General features: G+C 43.2%; 1 protein-coding gene across 1 annotated transcript; it reads left to right on the top strand.

The window, feature by feature from the left end:
• The first annotated feature begins 951 nt into the window (after window positions 1-951).
• LOC136510972 (uncharacterized) lies at window positions 952-26,489 on the top strand. The gene is made up of 4 exons (XM_066505236.1): window positions 952-1,017; window positions 25,280-25,444; window positions 25,595-25,800; window positions 25,868-26,489. The coding sequence occupies exons 1-4, from the start codon at window positions 952-954 to the stop codon at window positions 26,487-26,489; spliced, it is 1,059 nt and encodes a 352-aa protein (XP_066361333.1).
• Window positions 26,490-27,624: the final 1,135 nt, after the last annotated feature.

Consider the following 27,624-nt stretch of genomic DNA (forward strand, 5'->3'; position numbering starts at 1 on the left):
CCCACCTGGGAGCAAGCATCCGGGACTAAAGGGAGGTCCTTTAGTCCTGGGTCAGGAACCGGGACTAAAGGGGGCCTTTAGTCCCGGTGGGTAACACTAATCGGGACTAAAGGTCCTCCCAGCTTTAAAAAAAATAGTGCCTCCCACCGCTGCGTCCCGTGAGATTCGAACTCAAGACCTCATGCATTGCCTCGCGCGTAGCTTACCACCCCACCTACATAACACATCTGACAAAGGATGGGATGCTTCCCTTTTGAACTAACCCATTGGGGGACCTTTAGTCCCGGTTGGTTTAGTCCCGGTTGGAGACACCAACCGGGACTAAAGGGTCTACCTTTAGTCCCGGTTGGTGTTACCAACCGGGACTAAAGGTTGGGGACTTTTAGTCCTGGTTGGTGGCTCCAACCGGGAGTAGTCCCGGTTGGTGTCTCCAATCGGGACTAAAGGTCCCCTGCCACTGTGCCGAGCGCAGTAGCCGTTGGGCAGGGACCTTTAGTCCCAGTTAGAGACACCAACCGGGACTAAAGGTCTCTCTAGTCCCGGGCGCAAAAAATACCAGGACTAGAGCCCATTTTAACCTCGGATGAAAGGTCTGTTCTCTACTAGTGCAAGGAAAGCATTTAGTAATCTAGATGCCAGATGGTACGATCGATGCGCTTTTATGTACGGATTAGCTAGCGTCATCACTGTTCCTCAGATCACTCTCATAAGTTTGCCGCGACGTAACCTTTCAGGTGGCACTTTCAAGTTTCAAGGACATCATTCTCTATACATAATTAAACAAGAGCATGCATATACATAATTTATTGTTAATCAAAGCCAGTAGAGCACACAACATTGAGCCATTTCATCGTCACCGATATCCGATTGATATCGCAGACGACGCCCACTACGACCGAGAGGCGAAATGTAGACTGCCGTGGTGGTCCTCGACTCCTCGTATTAGGCGCGATGGGGCTGTTCGGAGTGACGAGCACCATGCTGGGGTTCATAGCCAAGTCCAAGAGGTTCATTGTAGTAAGCGCCATATATATTCTACTCTCGCCGCATGTTGCATCTCACTAGAGTGTAGCATCGATCGGGAATGGTTTGATGGATCAGATTAACGTTCTTGCAGCCGGATGAAATCTATGTGTCTGGTCGCAAGTGCGTGTATGCGGCCAACCCCACTAGCATGCTGGGATATGTACTACCCTAGTCTAGGATATCAGTGTCAGATCAAAACCCCCCTTCACTGCTAGATTTTGAACCGACAGTGGCATACCGACGGTGATCGGGTGGTTCACATCAATACCAGTAACTCAAAACCGCAAGTGATAAGGAGAGATCACTGTCGGTTCCAGGCGCCACCGGGCAGTGTCCAGTTGAGCCAACACTGTCGGTTTGTGGCTCAAGCCGGTAGTGTTTTCTTCACCAACACTGACAGTTTGTGGCTCAAGGCGGTAGTGTTGCCTTTGACCAACACTGTCGGTTCAAGACTCAAGCCAACAATGTTCTCTTGTCCATCACTGTCGGCTTGTGGATCAAGTCGGCAGTGATGTCTTGCACAGCACTGCCGGCTTGTAGCTCAAGACGACAGTGCTCTCTCCAACATCAATGCTGGTTTTGTGCTAACCGGTAGTGATTTCTTTTTCGCATTTTATTGTTTTATAATTTTTTTATTGTTTCTTTGGAATTGGTTTCACTTTATATTCGTTACGTAGACAACATGCCTGTCCATCAACATTAAACATTACAAATGTTATAGTTACAGTTCAAATGTACTTATCAAGATCTCGATCTCTCAAAATAAAAAAGAAATTATAATAGTCTAGCGAGCCACTCTAGCCCAAACTGTGCCTTGTACTTCATGGACTGTATAATGGAGAATACTCCTTTTCTTTTCAATATCTCGGATAAGATAAAGGATGCTAGCTCCAATGATAGTGCTATGATCTCTATTTCTAACAGCCTTTGGTGTTTAAATTTCTTGTGCTGTCATTCAAAAAAGATGATATAGAAAGGCACATATATAAAAGAAAATAGTAGATCATTTTGTTGAATTAACATATATAAATGAAATCGGGATTTACGCACCAAACCATCTGCAGCATCCGATTTCCCGTCGAGGTAGCAAAGCATTGCCCACAATATGTAGAACCCGCACTCATTGTTTCCCACCGGCTGCTTTAGGGTCTCCAATTCCATTGGTGCAAGCTGGAATGGGACCTTCGTCCCACCGATCATTCTTCCCTGTACACTGTGCCACATTATAAAAGTGTGAAAAAGGGGGCAACATTAGAATGTGCTATGTGCGATTAGAAGATAATATGTTATTAGGTTCACTTACTTATTCAACACTTTGACTAGGGGATCGAGCAAAGAAAGTGGCCTTTTCTTCGAGTCCCACGCCTCGATACGATTTTTGCTAAAATTGATAACAATGAAGATGAAATGGTTGATGCAATCACAAAATCCTAGTTAACAAATAATCGTAACTAAAAAAGAAGCATAAAAATAAGAGCAGAGAACACGTACTCGTAGTTGTTGGCTAAAAGTATGTGGGTTTTTTATTCATCTTGAATTGTTTGAAAATCTCAAGTAATGTTGTCGTCAGATCTTCCATGTCATTTCCATGCATGCCTCCATATGTTTTCTTGTTGACTCGCTCGGGGTCCAAGAAGTCAATATGGGCGTATCTTCTGTTTAAGCAATATTGTGCTACACACTTGCATAAATCATGAGAAATGTCCAGTTGTTAACTATTTGTGTATCGACAGAGTAGTTAATTATAATATTGTGCTAGTAGGGTACTTACATAGTCCACAATGTCAATATTTGTGTATCGAGAGAGTGTCTCTGGTATAGCTAAAATAATCACTCCCAACCGATAAAGTGCTTCTCTTCATCAGGATAATAAAAAACAAGTGGCTTGCGGATAATAACTTCGAAATCCATCTGCTCCATCTATGTTGCTTTGGCCATGTAATAGTCATGCAAATCACGCATATATGTTATTAAATTTTTATACTCCTCCACGGTGGCCACCAAAAAATTGCCTCTTTGATACTGGATTGTGGATGTTGTGGTCTCATATTCTTTTGAATCAGAATAGATCAGCACAGCCTCATCCATGGATAATTCGGGATTGTTTTTTACCATCCGCTGTATATACATATGATCTTTTTGGTGTATTTCTTTGACTCTTGTTTGATTGTACTGATTCTTTGTTTGCCTTTTGAATTCGGGCTTTACCCTCCACTCAGGCAGTGAGGTAAATAGATTTCAGAATCTAATGCAATCATCCTTGCTATAGTGTTCTGGTTTTTTTGGTTCATTGAGTTTGTAATGCTGTCACTGATCGTCCTTTTCTTTTGTTGTCCACTTTGGGTATCGTCCGTATTGGTGTCGTCCAAGCACTTGACACATCCAGTATAACGTTTTGTCTTCTCTCTGGACAAGCAACCTCGCCCTGGTAAGTCGGTGATTCTAGCGATAAGTACTGCCTTGATCATGACATGTTCCTTTTTGTACTCATCCTAAACATCCTTCACACTCGTTTCCCACATCTCCACTAGTTCATCGATCACTGGTTTCGGAAACACATTGATGTCATTCCTAGGTTGTCTTGACCATTGGATCATTAGTGGCATCTAGATGTTTGACCACTTCATACAGAGCCAATTAAAGGTTGTATATACATAGCGTCACTGGCTAGGTGCTATAATTGCTTCTAACCTGGTCGAAAGGATTCATCCCTTCTGTGCTCAAACCAAACCAAAGGTGCCTTATCTCTCCACCGATGTTCTTATAGAACATAGTATTGCCAGTCCTCCGATCCTTCCCATTGGCGGGATGCCTCATCATTGTATCTTTCTTATGCTCTTCACCATGCGAGCGCAACAGCTTAGCTGACTTTGTAGTTGCAAATAGCCTTTGCACCTAGGGAGCTATAGGGAAATACCAAACGACCTTTACGTGACCTCCTCTGGTCTTGGTACCCTCATTTGATGGCCCTTACTTGTACCATGGTACAATATGCAATCATTGGAACACGTATGGATTTTTTCAACCTTGAGGCCGATGGGGCAAATCATTTTCTTGGTCTGGTATGCCTTTCCTGGCAACTCATTTTTTCTGAGAGCAGTTTTCTTACTATACCTAACAACTGATCGAAGCCTTTATCGCTCATTCTGTTTATAGACTTGAACTCTAACAGCATGATGTCGGCTTCTAGTTTGCTCATGGGACAATCCTTATACAATGTGTTTTGCCATCTTGTCTCATTATCTCTAGCTTTCTCAGCTATCTATCACTAAGAAATCCGCTCTCTACATTACGTAACAGCTCATCAATGGCATCGTCATCCTCGGTGTCGTCAGCTAGCGTATTTCTAAATACATCATTAACGGTAGCCACAGGTTCTGTGTTGAGACCGGGTTCCTCGTTAGTAACAGCCTCGTGGAGGGCTCCGTTAGGCATGGCCACATTATCATTGTTTTCCTATGGAACATTCACACCAACCTTCCTATGCATACTCCATATCGTATAGTTCAGCATGAACCCCCTGGTAAGCATGTGCATTCGTATAGACTTAGTTTGAGTCTATTTCCTTTGATTCATGCAATCTTTGCATGGGTAGAAGACAGGGTTCCCATCCCCAGCATCGGCTTTGGCATTGGGAGAAACTTGCTGACGCCAAACATGTACCGCTTGTCCGTTCGGGACAGATACATCCACTCTCGATCCATCTCTACAAAAAAAATATTGAGACTTCATGCCACATAATAATGCGGAGAGTAATTATAGAGGAATTACATTAGGAAAAAATTATTCTATACTAATTATTGGAAAAATGAAATTGGTAGCCCCGGCCGCATAAATTGAAAATCATATCCCCATAAAAAACAATTATTGCAGAATAATCAAGAACAATTATTCTACTCCATGCCACATAAAAATGGAGACACTAATTTAAAAAAAAGACTAAAATTGGAGACTTGATAATGAAGAACAATATAGCTCCAAACAATGTGTTGGTAGGTGACACATGGATTAATTTGCTCATAAAAATTGTAAAAGAATCTACTCTACTCCTAACATGAACTAATTATAGCATCACATACTAACAATCATCTTGACCACCATGTAATTAGCTAGGAATTTAAATGGATTCATAGACATCAACCTTTCGGATGATGGATTCTCCACAATTTGCTTGGATGCCTTGCACAAAGTTCAATTGGAAAGTGCTCTCTAGAATGGAGAAACAACTAGAATGAGAAGTAAGCAATGTAGTCATCAAAACAACAGTAATTAAGCAACAAAATCAAAGCAGTGGATGCTTGTTACTAACCTTAAAGCAAAAAGATCAAGCCTATTCTTTAAAATCCAAGAGCTAGCTTCATGGTGAAGAGCAGCCACAACAATGTAGAGAGGAGGGAGAAGAGGACGGCGGCAACTTTTTGTACTGTCAGTTTATCACTGTCGGTTCTTGGCTTGAACCAACAGTGATACCTCCAAATCACTGTCGGTTCTTGGCTAGAACCAGCAGTGATATGTAACCGTCCACTCAAACCGGCAGTGATGTGGACCTTCACTGTCAGTTTTCGCTAACCCCAAATCATTTTCTCATTTTCAAGCTCAAAACTGACAGTGAAGGTTCATCCCTACCGGTTGGCCAAAATTCGACACTAATGGTGCCAATAGTGATGTTCAATTCTGTAGTAGTGATGTGCCATCTTCCTGCTCGTGGTGGCCTAGATCAGCGCCTCGGTGGCCGGTGGCTATTGCAGTTGTTGCAGGCCACCGGGCGGTACTTCTTCCAACTCCTCCAACCAACAGTGATAACTCCAAATAGGAGTATATTCATTCTCCCGGTGGCACCAAACCCGAAGTTCGCTCGCTCCTCCTCCTTGTTAGGGTCAGGCGCATGGGCAAGTGCTGTGCAGGTGTAATGCATACGTACTCCTCAGGGTCATGTTTACACCAAAATTTGGAGAAAGAGTCGTAGGGTTTTGGAAGCTCCTAAGATCATGTCATCAAAGAATCAATTGCATGCAGATCGGAACTAGCTAATTCGGATGCCAAAAAAACTAGAATTGGCTTTCTTTAGATAGCGCCAGCGGATAACGACAAAGGCTACGTTCGGCGCCAAGACAAAACATGTTGGACTCTACAAAAAAGGGAAAGATTAGAGTCCAAGTTATCTTAAATTAGGAATATTTTCTTTAGGGTCAAAATTTATGATGAGTCGTGCTTAGACAGGAGTCATGTGCAGGTCCCGGGTATAAATATAAAGCCCCGGCTATTGTAAGAGGACATCAATCAATCCAAATACAAGTCAATTACTTTTTTCGGCTCCGACCACCCCTTAGGAGTAGGAGTAGAGTAGATCTCGGTGAGTACTTCGGCGAGTACGACTGCATCGATCCGGTCGACCTCCACTACTTGTCTATAAGTATCGTCATGGTTTATACCTCTGTTCGTATGGCTGCATCGATCCGGTCGACCCCCACTGCGGCTCTGGTATAAGCTAATTATTGACTCTTGTTTATTCAAGTATGGCCTGTGTGATTCTATCTCACACCCCACCGCTTGAATTAGATCAAGGTCAAGTTATCGGCTCTACCTTAGAATGGCAGTCTTTGGTAGATTCATTAAGTTACCGATTTTGCTTATTGCTTTCATTATTTATCTAATTACAGCAATATCACTCTGCCTGATTGAGATTGATTTAGATCGGCCTTATATCTTATTTAACCCATCGTTCGCTAATCTAAAACTGATCCAATCTACACCTTAAATGATGAGTTATATTTTATCGGCTGTTTTATATCAATCTTAATCGTGCACAACGTGCGGTTAAGGCATGTTGCGTCTCAAATAGATCTATTGGCTAGCGAGAACTGTTTTATGGCCCATTATCACGGCCTGTGTGATTCTGCCTCACACCTCACTGTTAGCACCATGGAGTGGGGACCACTATCTGGTAGATCTATTCCTGATAAGGCATGACTTTAACTGTGCGCTATGCCTGAATCGACTGTTTTAGCCGATATCGAGCGCTTTCACGAATAGTTCACATCATGAGACCGTTGAAGTAAAGATAGGTTGAAAGATATGTTAGCCCCATGATCTTATTATTGTATTATGGCCTGCATGATTCTGCCTCATGCCCCACTGATGCTAGTAATGAGTTAGGGTCGTCGAGTCTATTGTTATTTCTATGGCCTGCATGATTCTACCTCATGCCCCACTGGTCATGGTAATAGATGAGATCTAACATGTTCATTAGATTTATCTTTATTAAACGGTTAAGTGGTGTTGAATCGTTTCTTTACATAAAAAGGGGTTCGATTACTTATAATCATTGGCTTGGCATAAACCAGTCATTGTTGATATCTTATTGCCATTGATTCATATTTGCTCAAACAATGATATTTATCCTGAATAATAACCGATTCTTCTTACACAACCCCATGAGCTTTAACCGATTTATTCTCATGAATATGCTGGAATCAACTATTTAGTCGATCTCCTTTCATATCGGCTCTCATAGCCGCACATTCGGGACTGTCTGGCAACATCGGCAAGTTCCACCCTTAATTACTAATGAACTTTCTTTCCTTGTCAATTGCAGGGTCAAATTGACTGGCACGTCTCCGAAGGATTGCGCAGGATCGACCATCCCTGTGCTGAAGCTAGGCAGATCTGCTCCATCGAGTGGACCCTTTTGGCTTGCTGCGTGTGTCCTCGGCACGGGATGGAAATTCTATGTCGACATACGTTTCTGGCACACCCGGTGGGACCCCACAATCGTTATGGCAGTTCACAACAACGACAACATCCTTATGCTACATTATGAAGATCTACCTGATGGGGATAAGGGTATCATAAGCAAAGCTACAGAAGAGTTTCAGAACAAATGTTTGTTGTCCTACACCAAAACATGTGACAACACAATTGTTCAGAAATTTTCACTACTAAGAGTTCTGTTACACGGGCAGACGGATACAACTGAAGCTGAAGATAGGCGTTTCTTTAGAGAAGTTGTAGACAAATCTATTCATGATGCCATGTCAAGTCACAACGAAGCTTTCGTGGATGTATTCCACAATGCCATGAGAGAGGCGATTCATGGGTTTTCGGTTGGTCAAGGTGGGTCAGCTTATTACAACATTCTAGATCCTTTGACCCAAGGAACCAATCAAGTCGGTACCAGCCATCAAGAAGCAGCACTAGCTGGTAGTGGTGATGTCTAGACAGTCCAGGGTTCATCTGAACAAACTCAAGGAACTACTGCAAATCAGACACAGTACAATCCTGGACCATCGGTACAGCATGTGCAACAGCCGGCGGGGCAAAGTCAGAACTAGGTGATCAATTTTGGCACATCAAGGCACATACCGTCGTCGGCTCAGAAAATAGCACCATCAATTCAAAGGATCCGTAGAGATATAGATCCTTATGTCTATAATCAGAGACTTCAAGCAGCAAGCCAGCAAAGGACCAACAGATTGAGATTCCACAAGGGTATCACTATGGCACAGATTATAACACCCTCCACATGATGCCAAATCCAGGATATCAAGGCACGCGGGATTTCAATCCACAGATAGATCAGCAGGTGCAGAGGAATCCAAATCCGCAAGCTGATGAATTATTGCTGAGGGTGACTGAGATGATGTAAAATCAGTTCGGTCTAAAACCAAAAGGGCTGACCTTTTCATACAAATGCACATATCTAGAATGGTATGATCTGGTCGCTCTTCCAACAAATTATAGGCTCCCAGAATTTGCTAAGTTCACTGGCCAAGACAGTACAAGCATGATAGAACATGTCAGTCGGTATCTTACACAATTGGGCGAAGCGTCAGTTGAGGATGCCCATCGAGTTCGTTTCTTCTCTCTATCCTTATTAGGGCCAGCTTTCACTTAGTTTTCATCATTGCCAGTCAATTCCATTGCCAATTGGGCTGACCTGGAAAAGAAATTTCATACATATTTTTACACTAGGACTAGAGAAAAGAAGATTACCGATCTGACAACCATAAGACAGAAGACTAATGAATCGGGCACTAAATTTCTTCAGAGGTTCCGAGAAACCAAGAACTTGTGCTTCTCCTTAAACTTGGCCGATGATCAACTAGCTGCTTTAGCTGTTCAAGGAATGCTGCCGATGTGGAAAGAAAAACTACTGGGACAAGAATTTGACAACTTGGGTCAATTGGCTCTACATGTGGCGGCGCTTAATAGCCAATTCCAAAGCATGCGTAGAGATACCCGATTCCAGAAGAATACCACAGTAGCCGAAGCTTACGATCCATACTCAGTCGATGACAGTTATGAAGATGAAGAAGAAGAGGTTGCTATGGCTAAATGGAATTGGGGCAAGAAGACAGTGATGGTGCCAAATCCGTGAGGAAGAGGAGTCGAGGAGAGTTATGACTTTGATGTCACCAAATCAGACAAGCTATTTGATTTCTTGCTTGAAAAGGGGTAGATCAAGTTGCCCGATGGTCATGTCATGTTGCCCCTTGATCAGTTGAAGAATAAAAAGTTCTGCAAGTTTCATAACGCTACTTCTCATTCCACTAATGAATGTAGAATCTTCAGGCAGCATATACAGAGAGCTATTCAGTAGGGGAGGCTCAAATTTGATACGCCTCGGAAAATGAAAGTCGATGATAATCCTTTCCTAGGAGATCAAAACATGGTTGATGCTAGGATATTCAAAGGAAAAACTAAGGTCCTAACATCAACTAAATCAAAAGAAGCTAGAACAGTCGATCCCAAGATGCAAATATCGGCTGACAATTACAGAGAGATTAAAAGACGTTGTGCCGAGCAGAAGAGTCGATACGAGCAGGGGAAGATGTCAAAAGCAAAGGCGACAAAGCCATGGGTCATATCTTGGATTCTATTGAATAAATGGCAGCGGCAGAAGGAAAATGATTATCAGCGTTGGTTAAAAGATCAAGCATACCCGCATCAACTGAAACAAGAGAGGTATGAAAGGGAAAATGCCGACTTATATTGGAATTGTCCCTTCTTCAGACATTGCTAGAATGAAGGTTTGAAATTGCCTACCAAACATGACTGTCTAGAATGCAGCAATCAATATCAGAAGTATAGGCAATCTCAAACCAACCACCGGTCTATCCATGCTCAAGATGCACATCATCATAATAACATGGATCGGCGCTTAAAAAATAAAAGTGTTCATGATCGGCTTGGGAAAAGAGTCGCTGGTCAGGACTGGGCTGATCATGAAGGGGAAGGCACTGAAAGGAGACATGTGTGGCAGGAAAGCTAGTGGTGCCCAGGAGGTTTAACAAGAAGCCAGAAGAGAAGGATGCAATGCCTAAGGAATAAAGAGATGGAACAGGCTCAGACATCCGGTAAGACTCATGTGTGGCGTACCAAGCAAATAGCCAATAGAAAGCAACCATCGGCTAATATCCAAATGGCTTTTCTGTTGCCATCAAAGTTCAGAGTCAATGGTGAAAACCAACAGCCGATCCAAGCAGTCGGCTTTGAAAATTTGTATTAATGGATAATCCAATAGATGGTACAGACAAAAAACTAGGACATGGCTTCACATCGGCCGATGAATTAGAAGAAGTAGATATTGGTCCTGGAGATAGACCTAGGCCGACGTACGTAAGTGCTAAGTTGGATTCGGAGTATAAGCGGGAATTAATTGACTTATTAAAGGAATTTAAAGATTGCTTTGCTTGGAAATACTATGAGATGCCTGGTTTAGACCGGTCAATTGTTGAACATCGGTTGCCAATCAAGCCTGGATATCGGCCATTTAAACAAGCTCCGAGGAGATTCAACCCAAACGTGCTTGATGATATCAAAAAGGAGACTGAAAGGTTACTGGAAGCAAAATTTATCCGACTGTGCTGATATGTAGAGTGGATATCAAATGTTGTCCCTGTATATAAGAAGAATGGAAAATTGAGAGTTTGCATTGATTTTAGGGATCTGAACAAAGCCACACCTATGGACGGTTATCCGATGCCGATAGCTGATATGTTAGTGGATGCAGTAGCTGGGCACAAGGTTATTAGCTTCATGGACGGTAATGCAGGATACAACCAAATTTTCATGGCTGAAGAAGACCTAGCAAAGACTGCTTTTAGGTGCCCTGGCGCAATCGGTCTATTCGAGTGGGTTGTGATGACCTTTGGACTAAAGAATGCCGGTGCAACTTATCAAAGGGCGATGAATTACATTTTCCATAAGTTGATCGGCAGGATTGTTGAAATCTACATCAATGATGTGATGATAAAATCCAAAGGATACAAAGAACACCTGGCTGACTTGTGTGGGACTCTGGAATCCATGAGGATGCATGGTTTGAAGATGAATCCTAATAAGTGTGCTTTTGGAGTATCAGCCGGACAATTTTTAGGATTCATGGTCCACAAGAGAGGAATCGAAGTTGGTCAGAAAAGCGCGAAAGCAATTGATGAAGCGGTTCCCCCGACTACCAAAATAGAGTTGCAACCTCTACTTGGTAAGATTAATTTCATCAGAAGATTCATTTTGAATTTGTTGGAGAGGATCCTGCCGTTTTCTCCCTTGTTGAAGTTGAAAAATAATCAAGAATTTAAGTGGGATGATATACAACAAAAGGCGTTCGAAGAAATAAAAGAATATATGAAGTGTCCACCTGTGCTGGTCCCTCCTCAGCAAGGTAAGCCATTTAAGTTGTACATATCGGCTGATGACAAGACAATTGGATCGGCCCTGATGCAAGAATTTGAAGGAAAAGAGAGAGTTGTTTTCTATCTAAGTAGAAGACTTCTAGATCCAGAAACGAGATATTCTTCCACCAAAAAATTATGCTTGTGTCTATATTTGTCTTGCACTAAATTACGACACTACTTATTATCGGCCGAGTGTACAGTTGTTTCCAAGGCTGATATGGTTAAGCATATGTTATCAATGCCAATACTGAATGGAAGAGTGGGAAAGTGGATTCTTGCGTTATCGGAATTTGACTTGAAGTACAAATTGGCTAAAGCAGTCAAAGGACAAGTAATGGCCGATTTTTATCACCCAACATCACAAGCCAAGCATTAGTTATGTAGAGCCAATGCCATGGACGCTGTTCTTTGATGGGTCATCATGCAAGCAGGGTGGTGGCATCGGTATTGTTATTATTTCGCCTCGGGGGGGGCAAGTTTTGAGTTTGCTCTTCCAACTGAGCCAATGGTTACTAACAATCAAGCGGAATATGAGGCTATTCTCAAGGGACTTCAACTTCTTCATGAAGTAAAGGCCGAAGCAATTGAAGTATTTGGAGATTCATAGTTAATTATTAATCAATTGATTGGCCTATATGAGTGCAAAGAAGAGACTTTGAAAGGATACTACGATGAGTGCCAAAAGTTACTCAAGGGATTTCTTCATATCTCTTTCCAACATATTCCGAGAGCACAAAACCAAGAGGCTAACGGTCTAGCTCAAAGTGCATCAGGATATCGAGTGTTTCAAGAAGTCTTGAGTAGTGAAACCTCAAGTGATGATTGGAGAGTTGAAATAGCCAATTACCTTAGAGATCCATCTCGGAAAGTTACCAGGAAGCTAAGGTATAAATCAGCTAAGTATGTTTTGTTAGGTGATCAGTTATATTATAAAACAGTCGATGGGGTATTGCTCAAGTGCTTGAACCAAGAAGAAGCTAAGGTGTTGATGGGTGAGGTGCATGAAGGGATATGTGGAGCTCATCAATCGACTTATAAGATGAAATGGATTATTCATAGAACTGGATATTTCTAGCCAACGATACTGGAAGATTGTTTTGAAAATTACAAGGGGTGTCAGGACTGTCAACGTTTTGGTAATGTTCAGAGATCGCCTACATCGGCCATGAATCCAATAATCAAACCATGGTCGTTTCTAGGTTGGGAATTAATTTAATTGGCCAGATTTTTCCACCATCAAGCAAAGGACATAAGTTCATATTGGTGGCAACAGATTACTTCACTAAATGGGTTGAGGCGATTCCTTTGAAAATGGTAACCTCAAAGAACATGATTGATTTTGTCAGGGAACACATTGTGTATCATTTTGGGATTCCTCAAACCATAACTACCGATCAAGGGACAATGTTCACATCAGAAGAGTTCAGGGTTTTTGTTGTCAGTATGGGGATTAAGCTATTGAATTCCTCCCCTTACTATGCCTAGGCTAACGGTCAAGCAGAGGCGTCCAACCAGATTATGATTAAGCTGATCAAGAAAAAGATTGAGGAACAGCCAAGGAAGTGGCATTCGACGCTAAATGAGGCACTATGGGCATATAGGATGGTCTGCCATGGATCAATTAAAACATCACCTTACGAACTTGTGTATGGCCATAATGCAGTTCTTCCTTGGGAAGTTCAGACTGGATCGAGGCGTGTTACGCTGCAGAATGATTTGTCAGCTGAGGCTTACAAGAATCTAATGATAGACAATCTGGAAGACTTGAGTTGCCTTCGACTGTGTGCTCTTGAGAATATCGAGGCCAATAAACTAAGGGTTGCAAAATATTATAATAAAAAGGTCAAGATTAAGCAATTCTCCAAAGGAGACTTGGTCTGGAAAGTGAAATTGCCGATCAGATCAAAGGATGGTAAATTTAGCAAATGGTCACCTAACTGGGAAGGACCCTATCGGATCAAACGTTGTGCGCCTAGTAATGCTTATATTTTGGAAACATTAAAAGGAGAGGAAGAATTTGGCCGAGCAATCAATGAGAAATATTTAAAGAAATATTATCCCAGCGTTTGGATCAATACTTAATAAACGATCTGTTCAATCGATAGCTTTAATAGCCGATATTGAAAAGATATCGCCTCCAGTCCAAAAGGTGAACCCAAAGGAATAAAAGCCGATATGGTGTGTGTATCGCATATAGAAGCAAAGCAAACACAAACAAAATGATGGGTATGAAGCACTATTTATAGACGTCCCAAAACGAATAGAGCCGTTAGAGTCACGGGAGGCCGCTCTGCGTACAGACCGGACGCACCGGTTGAGTTGACCGAACGTGCCCGAGCCCGCGTTCAGTCAAGAATCAGCTACCACGTGTCCTCGCTTTGAACTTGCATTGTTGATCTCCAACGGTCAACTAATCAAGTGCCCTAGGGTTAAGTCGTGACCATACATGCTGTTGTGAAGACCTGATGCTCGAGCCCGCGGCATCCGAACGTTTACAGAGAGCATCTAGAGGCCAAAAACCTTGATCGGACGCGTCAGGTCAGAGGCGACTTGACGTGCCCATGTGTCCTGTCAGTGCATCGCTCCTACGCATGCTCGCCCGAGGCTGACGTCATGGTACTTTAGCACGTACATGACTAAGGGCCTGTGCATCCGATCGTCATTCACGCCACCTCTGCAAGAGATGACCGGACGCGTAGGTGCGTGAAGCCCTACGTCTGATCACTCTCTACCCCTCTCGGCCAGCTTCACGCCAAGTTTTTAAAAATAACCAGACTCGTCTGGCCAGCGTCCTAAATGCATATGCAAAAGTCATGTCACTTAGTGGCACTCGATAAACCGTTTAGCCAAAGATTTCCCCTCTTTATAGTACGACTATAGATCCTAAGTCACTCACACCCTCTATGGTGTCTTAAGTGCAAAACAAAAACCTATCTTATACCTTTGCCTTTATTTTTTTGGTTTTTATTTTTCTCTTTCTTCTTTTCCAAGTTGAGCTTGATTATCATCAACACATGTCCACCTTCATCACCATGGACCTCATCTTGCTCTATCACTTGGATTGGACCACCTTTTCTAATTCACACACTTGGATCAAAGGTGAGTCCTAGGTTTCATCAATTATCCAAAACTAAACTAGGGCTTTCAATCTCTCCCTTTTTAGTAATTGATGACAACCTATTGACATAGATATTCAATGAAATCTTTTTGGATTCATGTTGCTTGCCCAAGCATATTACCATGTGTAAAGATTATGGACAAGTTTCATTAACCCAAATTGGTAGTATTAGCTCCCCCTTCATATGTGCTAAGAGTTTGGATATGAAAGCTTGCACATATGCATGAATTAGAAGTTTGGGAGAGTAATATCTACCAGATGATGTTAAGGTGTAAAGAATGGACCTTTGAAGCATGATAACAATCGGAGTTGCCATTTGAACACTATCCTTAGCACCATGATTGATATCACTTGAAAAGCATAGACAAAGTAGATACCTTGTGAGATCAACATTAGAAGCAAGGCTCTAGTACCACTTGTAAAAGATCAAGGTATATGTAGCTATCCTATGGATGCTAATTTTCATTTCATCGATCATTTTCTACAATCTAGCATACACCACACAAGTATGGATAGGGAATTTAAGAACTTGTGCCATGCAAGCAAACATATGTAATGCAACATACAAGTTTATGAGCTTGCTCCCTCTACTTGTGTGCCTCAAATTTTAATTGATCCCCTTACAATGTCATTTCATTTGTTTGCTCTCCTTATCTCTTACTATCTTTGTGAATTCTCTCCCCTTTGTCAACAATTAACACACAAGGTGAGCTCAAATTTTAGCTAGGTTAGGGTGAAACCATGCGAAGTGAGGATCATTTTTCCAATTTGGTTCCATCTAGATTTCTTACAAAAGATGTTTAACTCGGTTTGAACCAAGGGTAAGCTTCTTCACACCTCCAAATGAGGGTTATCATGCACCATGTTGAGTTAAGCACTTATAGCTCATTTTCTAGATTAAACACTAGCTTCACAAGCCCACAAACATGTCATATGTTACCGCTAGATCATTTCAAGCATACAAGCAATAGTGGTACCATACAAGCATGAAATTCATTTGATTTTCATGTATGAGCCTAAGACATGTGAGGAATGACTAGATGCACTAACCAAGTCCTTAGCAATGGATGAATGACATGTCAATCAACTTTACCTTGCTTTGCTTGAAGGAGAGGCATGTCATATAATGGGGATGCATCAACACATATTTGAGAAGTTAAGTATGTTCAATTCATTCCTTAGCTTGTAAAACCTCTTCTCATCAAGTAGCTTGGTGAAGATATCGGTAAGTTGATCATCGGTGCCCACACTCTCAATGCAAATGTCCCCTTTTTGTTGGTGATCTCTAATGAAATGATGGTGGACATCTATGTGCTTTGTTCTTGAATGTTGAACCAGGTTGTTGGTGAGCTTCATGGCACTCTAATTATCACGTAGCAATGGCACTTGCTTGAATTTGATTCCAAAGTCACTCAAAGTAGCCTTCATCCAAAGTAATTGAGCACAACAACTATCGGCCGAAATGTACTCCGCTTCGGCAGTTGAAAGTGCTACACTATTTTGCTTCTTTGATGACCAAGACACAAGTGATCTTCCCAATAGTTGGCATGTGCCCGATCTGCTCTTTCTCTCAACTTTGCATCCCGCATAATCGGAGTCCAAATATCTAATCAACTCAAATCTTGCTCTTTTGGGATAGCACAATTCAACATTTTGTGTATGCTTCAAGTACCTCAATATTCTCTTGGTTGCCTTTAAATGACTCTCTTGGTGAGGCTTGAAATCTAGCACACATGCATACACTAAACATCACATCCAGCCTTGATGCGGTCACATATATAGAGTAGGCTTCCAATCATAGACCGATACATCTTTTGATCCACCATATTGCCACTAGCATCACTATCTAAGTTTCCATTTGTCCCCATTAGTGTACTAATAGCTTTGCTGTTATCCATGCCAAACTTCTTGAGCATGTCTTTGATGTACTTGCCTTGACTCACAAATGTGCCATTCTTCATTTTCTTGATTTGAAGACCAAGGAAGTAACTAAGCTCTCCAATCACGGACATCTCAAACTTACTTGCCATTATCTTTCCAAACTCCTCACAAAAATCTTGATTGGTTGATCCAAATATGATATCATCAACATAGATTTGCAACAGAAACAAGTCATTGCCACGCTTCTTGGTGAAGAGAGTGGTGTCAACCTTGTCCACCTTGAATCACTTAAAGAGTAGGAAACCCCTCAACCTCTCATACTATGCTCTTTGTGCTTGCTTCAAGCCATACAAAGCCTTTCTCAACTTGTAGACGTGGTTGGGCTTCTTTTCATCTTCAAAACTGGGAGGTTTCTCAACATACACAAGCTCATTGATGTACCCATTGAGAAATGCACTCTTCACATCTATTTGGTACAACTTGATGTTATGGGCACAAGCATAGGCTAACAAGATCCTCATTAGTTCCAATCTTGCAATCGGGGCATATATTTCTCCAAAGTCAAGATCTTCAACTTGAGTGTAACCTTGAGCCACTAATCTTGCTTTGTTCCTACCGTGTTGAATGCTTTGGCCCAAAATGAATGACTCACATTGTACTCACTCAATATTGATCTTACCATGTCAATTAACGTTCTATTCTTCCTCTCAACTAGGACATTTGATTGAGGAGTGTACTTGGCCGAGAATTGATGCCTAATTCCAAACTCATCACACAAATCATCAACTCTTGTGTTCTTGAATTCACTTCCATTGTCACTTCTCACTTTTAGATGGTTGTTTCAAACAGATTGTGAATTCTCTTAATGAATGTCTTGAAGGTTGCAAATACATCACTCTTATCAACAAGAAAGAACACCCATGTATATCTAGTGAAATCATCCACAATCACAAATCTATATTTGTTTCCTCCAACGCTAGTGTATGTGGTTGGTCCAAATAAGTCCATGTGCAACAACTCAAATGCCTTAGATGTGCTCATCATGCTCTTCTTAGGATGTGTATTACCAACTTGCTTTCCGGCTTGACATGCACTACAAAATTTATCCTTCTCAAATATGACATCCTTCAAGCCTCTAAGTCATACTTGATCAACTTGTTCAATTGTTTCATTCCAACATGACCAAGCCTTCTATGCCATAACCAACCCATGCTAGACTTAGTGAGCAAACATGTTGACAGTTGAGCTTCCCTAGCATTGAAATCAACCAAGTATAGATTCTCATATCTAAATCCTTTGAATATCAATTTAGAGCCATCTACACTTATGATCTCTACATCATCCACACCAAATATGCATTTGAAACCAAGATCACACAACTGAGCTACCGACAAGACAATAGGTTGAAGTTCAAGCTCTCTACTAGTATCACATTGGAAATGCTCAAGTCATTAGATATTGCAATCTTGCCAAGACCCTTGACCTTGCCTTTACCATTGTCACCAAATGTGATACTATCAATCCCATTGCTCTCATTTTCATTGATTGAATTGAACATTCTTGAATCACCGGTCATGTGTTGTGTGCATCCACTATCAAGCACCCAATGCCTTCCTCTGGCTTTATAATTGACCTATAAAAGAAGATCAATTCTTTGTAGGTACCCAAACTTAATTAGGTCCTTGAAGGTTAGTTACTAAGGTCTTTGGTACCCAAATGGCCTTCTTCTTTGGGCCCACAATTGGAGTACCAATGAACTTAGCCTTCACACCATTGACACCCTTAACAAGCATGTAACAAGAATCAAATCTAATTGAGGATACATTAGGTTGCTTGTTCTGGTTAGTCTTGCAATATTGCTCTATATGCCCAACTTGCTTGCATCTATTGCTAAACCGACCATTGCCCTTCACAAAGCTAGCTTTGGGAGTGACAATGGCCGCCTTACCTTTCTTCGAGGTATAGCCTAATCCCTCTTTGTTAAGAGAAAACCTTTGGCTACCCAAGCACTTTAGCAAGCGGGCATCTCCACCATAGCATTGCCTAAGGCACGAGTGAGCTCATTTATCTCCTTCTTGAGGGTCTTATTTTCCACCATTAGTGAGGCATCACAAGTTAAACCATCACACAAAGGTGAAGTGAAAGTAGTAGTGCTACAAGAAGGGAGAGTGGGAGTAACAACAATGGGCTTATAAAAAGATTCATAAATAATATCACATGTTAGTTCCACATCACAAGACACAATCACTTGCTCCTTCTTGGCTTTCTCCTTCTTGACTTGCTCGATGAAAGATGAGTGAGCCTTTTCAAGCTTAGAGTGAGCTTTGCCAAGCTTCTCATGGGCTTCCATTAGCCTCTCGTAAGTGGCATTGTGCTCATCAAAGGATTGCTCAAGAAATTTGACTTTCTTGCGCAATTCTTTGCACTCCTTTCTCTTCATCTCAAAGCAAGTGTGTATTTGCTCACATATTTCCATGAGCTTCTCCTTGGTATACTCCTCCTCATCATCACTCCTACAAGCATCACTTTCATATTCATCATCATCACTCACATCATATTTTTACCTTGGTAGGCTTTGCCATGAGGCATGTCGATGGAGTGTCAACGATGGAGGGCTTGTTATTGATGGTGATGCTTGCTAGTGCTTTCTTGATAGATTTTTTGTCATCATCACTAGTCATCACTATCTGAAGAGCCATCACTATCCCAAGTGACCACATAGCCTCCACCCTTCTTCTTTTGGAAGGTCATCTTCTTCTCCTTCTTTTCCTTCTTGTCCTTGTTGTGCTTCTTCTTCTCATCCTCGTCATTGTCACTATTGTAGGGACAATCCGCTACAACATGATTGGGGCTCTTGCAATTATAGCATCTTCTCACATATTCTTTGCTCTTGATGTGATCTCTTCTCTTTCTTGCACCATAGCCCTTCATCTTCATGAATTTTCTCATCTTGCGCACAAAGAGAGCCATGGCTTCATCATCAATGTCACTAAGACTTTGATCATCACTTGATTATTTCTTGGACTTGCCCTTGTTCTTGGATGATGAGCTAGCCTTGAATGCTACACTCTTCTTCTTCTTGTCATCATCTTCCTTCTTGTTATCCTTGTCAACCCCCTCCCTTTCCACACGGTATGTCTCTTGTGTCATGACATTACCTAGTACTTTGTTAGGGGTAATTTCCTTCAATCCTTCTCTTATGATGAGCAATCTCAACATCTCAAATCTTGAAGGTAGGCACATCAAGAACCGATGAGAGACATCATCATCATTGATCTTCTCTCCCAATGCCTTCAAATCATTGACAATCACTTGCAATCGATGGAACATCTCCGAAATGCTCTCATCATCCTTCATCTTGAAGCTTGTCAACTTGTCCTTGAGAAAGTACAACTTGGCACTCTTCACCGCTGGTGTGCTCTCATATGTTTCCTCCAATCTCTTCCACATCTCATTAACTCTATCACAATCCTTGATTTGCTCAAACACCTTGGAATCAATGGCATTACATATGGTGTTGAGAGCCATTGTATTGCATTGCTTGTTGGCCTTATCTTGGTTGGTGAGATTGTCGGGATCAATGATAGCATAGTCACTCTCAGTTACATCCCACACTTGATCATTGATTGAACCAAGATACATCTTCATCTTTCTCTTCCAATAATCATAGCATGTGCCGTCAAAGAACGAAGGTTTGTCCCCCCACATGGTGAATACAACTTGAGCCATAATTTGACATCGAGGTTGTTAAGCCTTCCATCAAACGGTGACCACGGCTCTGATACCACCAGAAAGGTCCTAATATGGGGGTGAATAGCCTATTTAAAAATCTATAAGATCACTAGAGCAATTTGATTAGTATAATAAATAGCGAAATGCAAGCTTACTCTATATAATCACTAAACACACAATTGGCTAAGTCACTACTCACTGAGAGCTCTCACACTTGCTATACTAAAGAGCTCCACTAGATGATCTTAAGCTACAAAGCAAGCTCTCAATTCTAGTTACACTAAAGAGCATGCTACAACTAGTTTGCAGGAATGTAAATGGGTGAGTTGGGTGATTATACCGCCGCATAGAGGAGTGAACCAATCACAAGATGAATATTGATTCAATCACCGGGAGAATACCAAAAAGAGCAAGAGACAACCAATTTTCTTTCGAGGTTCACGTGCTTGCCTATACGCTAGTCCCTGTTGTGTCAACTAACACTTGGTGGTTCGGCGGCTAAGAGGTGTTGCACAAACCTTGTCCACACAATTGGACACCGCAAGAACCTACCCACAAGTGAGGTAACTCAATGACATGAGCAATTTACTAGAGCTACCTTGTGGCGCTTCACCAGGAAAGGTGCAAGACCCCTCACAATCACGGAGCCAGCCACGAACAATCACCAACTTGTGCTGAAGCTCCTTCACTACTCGAAGCCATCTAGGTGGCGGCAACCACCACGAGAAACAAGAAATCCACAGCCACAACGATCCCCAAGTGCCACTAGTGCAATCACTCAAGCAAATGCACTTGGAATCACTTCCAATCTCATTATGATGATGAATCAATGATGGAGATGACTGGGAGGTGTTTCCTTAGTCTCACAGGGATGTCAAGTATGTCAATGTGCCAAGAGAGTGACCCCCAAGCCGGCCAAACACTATTTATAGACGTCCAAAAAAGAATAGAGCCGTTAGACCCAAGGGAGGCCGCTCTGTGTACTGACCGAACACGCTGGTCAAGTTGATCGGACGTGCCCAAGCCAACGTCTGGTCGAGAATCAGCTACCACATGTCCTCGCTTTGAACTCATGCTGTTGATCTAAAATGGTCAATTGATCAATTGCCCTAGGGTTAAGTCATGACCGGACGCGCTACTATGAAGACCTGACGCTCGAGCCCGCGGTGTCCAAACATTTACAAAGAACATCCAGAGGCGAAAAACCTTGACCAGACGCATTAGGTCAGAGGCGACCTGATGCACCTGTGCGTCCGGTCAGTGCACCGCTCCTACACGTGCTCGCCTGAGGCTAATGTCATGGTACTTCAGCATGCACCTGACTTAGGGCCTGCGCGTCCGATCACCACTCACGCCACCTCTGCAAGAGATGACCGTACGCGCAGGTGTGTGAAGCCCTATGTCCGATCACTCTCTGCTCCTCTAGGCCCGCTTCGCGCCAAGTTTTTAAAAATGGCCAGACTCGCCTGGCCAACGTCCGGTCAGGACGTGGCCAGCGTCCGGTAGCTCCTCCTTTTCTTTTTCTAAGTCCACAACCACTTCACCCTTGCTTCCAACTTGCTAACCACAAAGTGTAGAACTTATGTGCACATGTGCTAGCATTTTTCAAAGCATTTTACAAGGGTCAAAGTTAGCACATTAGGTTCCTAAATGCATATGCAAAAGTCATGTCACTTAGTGGCACTCGATAAACCGTTTAGCCAAAGATTTCCCCTCTTTATAGTACGGCTATCGATCCTAAGTCACTCACACCCTCTATGGTGTCTTGAGTGCAAAACAAAAACCTATCTTATATCTTTGCCTTGATCTTTTTGGTTTTTATTTTCCTCTTTCTTCTTTTCCATGTTGAGCTTGATTATCATCAACACATGTCCACCTTCATCACCATGGACCTCATCTTGCTCTATCACTTGGATTGGACCACCTTTTCTAATTCACACACTTAGATCAAAGGTTAGTCCTAAGTTTCATCAATTATCTAAAACCAAACTAGGGCTTTCACCCCTGCCGCATGCTGCCTACCGCATTGCTGCTTTGGCTGACCGGCTTAGGTGCTTAGCCAGTTGCAGGGCTGGTCAGGCTGCTTGCCTGTTTGTGAGAGGAGCGTGGGCCCACATCTACATGGCAGCTGAGTGTTGGCCCAAATTTTTCCGTCACTCCATAGCATCTAGCTCCGTATGTTTCATGGGTTTCAGATGTATGTTTCATCTGGATGTTGCACATGTTTCATCTGAATGTTGTATATGGTGCAATGGCTATACACGTATGTTGCAAGTGTATGTTTCAAATGTTTTAGCTATTTCAAATGTATGTTACAAGTCTTTTATCTAGATGTTGCATATATTGCAATGGCTATACACGTATGTTGCAAGTGTATGTTTCAGCTGCTTCAAACATATGTTACAAGTGTTTTATCTAGATGCTGCATATATGTTGCACTGGCTATACACGTAAGTTGCAAGTGTATGTTTCAAATGTTTCACATGTTTCAAATGTATGTTGCCATTGTTTTATCTGTATATTGCATATATTGCAGTAGCCATACACACATATTGCCAGCGTATGTTTGTAAATATTTTATTTGTTTTGGACGTATATTGCAGCAAATGCTTTATGTTGCAAGTGTTGCATGACTAGGCCCTGGAAGAGGGCGCAGACGGAGGGAGTCCCCTCGTGCATGTCGGAAGAAGCAAAGCGGGCACGGCGGCCCCCACACCGCAACAGCAGGAGGGGCTCGATCAGCAGGTGCAGCAGCAGCAGCGCGTGACGACAATAGCAGTAGGAGCGCACGGACAGATGCGGCAGCAGCGTGCCGACAGGCGTGCGGGAGCTGCATGCATGCGCTGTGGGGCCTGCACAGGCAAAGTGGGAGGACAGAGGCGTGGTCCACAGTCCCTTCCATTGGCCACATGCATCCAGGGAAGTGCGACGCCAGCGCCGTTTCCTGCCGCATGCAGAGGGAGCGCGTTAAGCGCATGGGCAGGCAGTAGGTGTGGGCGTCCGGACGTCCGGGTGCTAGGCCAAACAAGTCAATAGTGCCATGCAAGGGTACATTGCAGTATTTATCTAGCACCCCCTTTCCTGCAGTCTGAGTGTGGCTAGCCACAGGGAAGAACGTTTTGAGTGGATCCAAACTCATGGGACCGAAGATGGTAGCCTCCAGTGAAGACATCAGCATATTGTGGCGACGTGGGGACATGCAAAACCCGAACCACCCCAGCCAACACGTGTTCGTAGACAAAGTGAAGATCAATTTTGATGTGTCCCTGCCACAGCGTCGTCGCACTGCCGGACCCGTCGCAGGTCCTCTTCGTTGACCTGTTCTTCTTCGAGAGGATGGCGTCACCCCTGCCGCCGCATCGGCCATTGCTAACCTCGTCAGATGCCCCACGCCTCGCCCCGCAGAGACAGTGGGCTTTTAGAGAAGAAAGGCTCGCATGGTGGAGAAGGCGGGCGAAGCTGTGGGGGCGTGATTACTCCCAACTGCTCGTCAATTAGGCATGGCAATTTATAAGCAAAGTGCAAAAGATTAAAATATATGTGCTCTGAGTATTTTTTTAGGAAAAAATATTGAAGATAATGAAAGAAATAATACAGCTATTAAAACATAAATGAAATACTAAGCAAAAACATTTAAAGTAGAAACAAAATGATAAAAAGACAAAAAGGCTATGAAACAAAACACTAAACAAAGCAAAACAAAAAAATATATAGAGAACATTAACATGTGTTGCATGAAAACTTACGTGCCCTTGAAAAGAACCCACTTCTTAAAACTAGAGGAAACAAAAAACAAGGCCCATTAACTAAATACTGGGCCCAATTAATACACCTTGCCGCTACTCCCTGTCTGCACGGCTGCACCCCAAAGACAGTTCGTGGGCAAAAGATAGTTTTCCCGCAAAAGGTAGGATCGAAGGGGATAATGTGATGAGGGCATCGCCATCATGGCCTCAACATTTAACAACTACTACTAGTGTTTGCGGGTAAATGCAACTTAATCGTCACATCCAACGTTGAACGATGTGAATAGTCTAGTAATGTTTGTTTTACGTAGCCCTGTATTAGTTATATTAGATCACAATGGCATTAACCTAGCCTGTTGAACTTTTTATTCCTTCTCCATTATATTCTGGTGATATGATATGATGGTGGCATGTATTGTACTCCACTTTTGGGAACGGCTGTTTGTACTTAGAGGAGGTCGCCCTTACCTAAGCACCCTTACCTCCTCTAAGCCCATACCTAGAGGAGGTCGCCCTTACCTAGAGGATGTCGCCTGGTCGCCCTTACCTAAGCACCCTTAACTCCTCTAAGCACTCGCTGCCAAGTACGTACCAACTCAGTGTGAAACAAAGCGGCCGGCTGGCGGTCTCTCAATCGTCTCTCGTCGTTTAGGAGAAGAACAAGAGAGTACGTTCGGAAGTACGTGCAAGGATTCATCGTTGCCGTGCCGAATGGACTATATGGAAAGCAACCACATACTATATATAGGTGAACGCAGCATGGATTTAATCAAAGACGTTCATTTACATCCAAAGACGCAGAATTCAGCTGCTGAGAGGGGGAAAATTACCCATATATATATGTAGGGCAGATGAACCCAATCATAGTCGTAGAGGAATTACCACGAACTTGGCGACAAACGTGATATGATGCATGGTTTGTTCTATTAGTAGTCTTCCCGTTTGCTTGTGACGACCAACTTCTTCGATCAGCATATGTCTGGTGTGCCTGAGGTGGTGAGCTAGCTAGCTCTCGGTAGGGCAGGCCTGCACACAGCAAGTGTACACCATCTATATATACAAGCACACTGCACACATTTGACATCTACGTTGGTCCACAGACAGAAGAACCACGCCTCTCAAGTCTCAAGCATCTCCTGCCCCTGGAGGAACATAAAAGGGCCACAAAAATGGATAAGATCATGATCATCGTGTCTGCGGTGGTCGGGTCTCTGGGGGTGCTCAGCGCCATCTTTGGGTTCTCGGCAGAGGGAACAAAGCTGACTGTAAGCACTACCGATCTGCTAGCTATACATTTTTGCAAAGATGCATATGACCTTGTTGTTCTGTGAGACGACTGACTGTGAGCTAGGTGCACGTACGCGCTCGCGTTGTTGTTTGCTTAACTGAAGTCGAATGAATCTTGTAACATGCAGCCATATAACATACTTGTGTTCGGCGACGAGTGCATCTACCCGCAGAACCCCGCGCTTGGGCTGGGGATCTGCGCCGCCATCTTCCTGGTTGCCGCCCAGGTCACCTTCACGGCGGTTGGCGGCTGCTGTGGTTGCTGCAATAAGTCCCGCTCCAACCCTTCGGAGACCAAGCGGATCGTCGGCATCGTCTGCGCTGTCGTCTCATGGTGAGTGACCGCAGCCGATCTCTGCCTCGAACATATGAGCAAATGATCACGCACGTTCTGCGAGCAGGATAGCAGCGGTGATCGCGTGGGTGCTGCTCATAGAAGGAGCGGTGTGGAACGAAAACGTGGTGCGGATGACCGCGCCCAACTGCTACTACCTCAAGGACGGCATCTTCGCCGGCGCCGGCGTGCTCTCCCTCGCAGCCACCGCGCTCGGCGTCACCTCCTACGTTTTGATGCGGACGAAGAGGGTGGCAGCTGCTGCTGCGCCGCCAGTCGTTCCTGCCGAGGGTGAACCGAAGCTCCCTCCTGCTGCTACTCAAGCCAATAATGGATCCCCACGGGACCAAGAGCTCCAGCGTCCACCAGCTGATACGGTTACGGTACCGCCGCCGGCCATGGCATCCGCGCCCCCCGAACCAGTAGGTGAGCCGACGCCGCCGGCTGGGGCCGAGATGGGCCAACAACCGCCGGTCCAGCTGCCTCAAGCAGTAGGCGTGCCAAATGAGAATGAGACAATACAGTACCCTGTTAAGCAAGGATCTGATGGACATCTTATCCGCGAAGAATTAACTAAAGCAGGGATTAGATTGGCTGCGCGTGTGGTGGAGCATTCCCTGTTTTCTGACAGTGGTGTTGGGGATATCCTTGTGTCCATGACTGATCTTCAGTCCACAGATGCTGTCTAGGTCTAGCCTCAAATCGGTGCCCTCCTTATGCAAGCTTCTTATGCCAGTCGTCAACAAATTCGTCGTCCCACGGTCTTTCTGCTGAGTGCTGAGTGCTGAGTGCCTGAGTGAGTCTAATAATTTAGTTCTAATTTTCTGACCTGGTAGCTCAAGTTTGTTGTTTGTTCTTGTTAGACTTTGGCTCTGTTCAATTAGCTGATAAGCTAGGCTGAAAAGTACTATTGGCTGATTTGGTTTGAGAAAAAAAAAACATTATTCGTTCGCTAAAAAAGTACGGCTCATAAGACAAGCGACCATGGCCACACCTCCTATATATGTATATGCACAAAGGACGCTGCGATAATTGGGTACAGAGCTTACCCACGATCTAAAAACTAGAGTTGATATGATTTTTTTTTTGTGATTGAAAGAGATGACAAGAGCTTTGCCGCAAGTTTTATTCAATAATACAGCAAAAAGGAGCAAATAGGAAACATCATACTAGCCAAACCAAGTGCTCCGAAGAGAGCGAAAAAAACAGCTAGACATACAACTAACAAACCATTGCCTGCAACTGAAAAAACTAAAGCAACAAAATGTTCTAAATCTCCTGCTATAGCTGCCGCTATATATCTCCAGATATAACTGTTTGCAGAGGGTAAAACTCTTTGCTCCTATGTACAATTTAGCGGCTATTAGCCCGATTTAGCCCACTATCAGTTGTCTGAAGAGGATGGTCACTAAATGTCTTAGGCCACTATTTAGAACACTGACGACAAAAACACACATGCCAGGTCGGGCACAGCAAACCCCTCTACTAAGAAAGAAAAACAACAAAATATACAACTAGGTAAACAACAAAAGGTACAACTTGGTAAACCCAAATAAAATGATCGGTAAGTGGTGGATGCATCGTCAAGCTATATTGTTAGGTCATAGGTGTCATCTTTAACAAAAAAAAAAAGACTTCTCGTTGTTGGAGTTCCTTGTACCGGAAGACTCTTCGTTGTGCTCCTTCAAACATTCTACCATAAGTACACTAATTACGTCAAAAGAGGCATTTTGGGCTTTACCAAAGTGTGCTCTGCATCTTCACCAATACTTGTAGATATAGAACCATTCTGCGGAATACCGTGGAGATGAGTTTGGCTGAACA

This window comes from Miscanthus floridulus, chromosome 16, assembly GCF_019320115.1.
Source record: "Miscanthus floridulus cultivar M001 chromosome 16, ASM1932011v1, whole genome shotgun sequence".
NCBI classification, from domain to species: Eukaryota; Viridiplantae; Streptophyta; class Magnoliopsida; order Poales; family Poaceae; genus Miscanthus; species Miscanthus floridulus.

What these genes read in the sequence shown, in the direction of transcription:
- LOC136510972 (XM_066505236.1), top strand. Translation starts at nt 952, where the DNA reads ATGGGGCTGTTCGGAGTGACGAGCACCATGCTGGGGTTCATAGCCAAG. An exon ending in CAGAGGGAACAAAGCTGACT is followed by an intron (nt 25,445 to 25,594) that starts GTAAGCACTACC and finishes TGTAACATGCAG; the next exon opens with CCATATAACATACTTGTGTT. An exon ending in GTCTGCGCTGTCGTCTCATG is followed by an intron (nt 25,801 to 25,867) that starts GTGAGTGACCGC and finishes TTCTGCGAGCAG; the next exon opens with GATAGCAGCGGTGATCGCGT.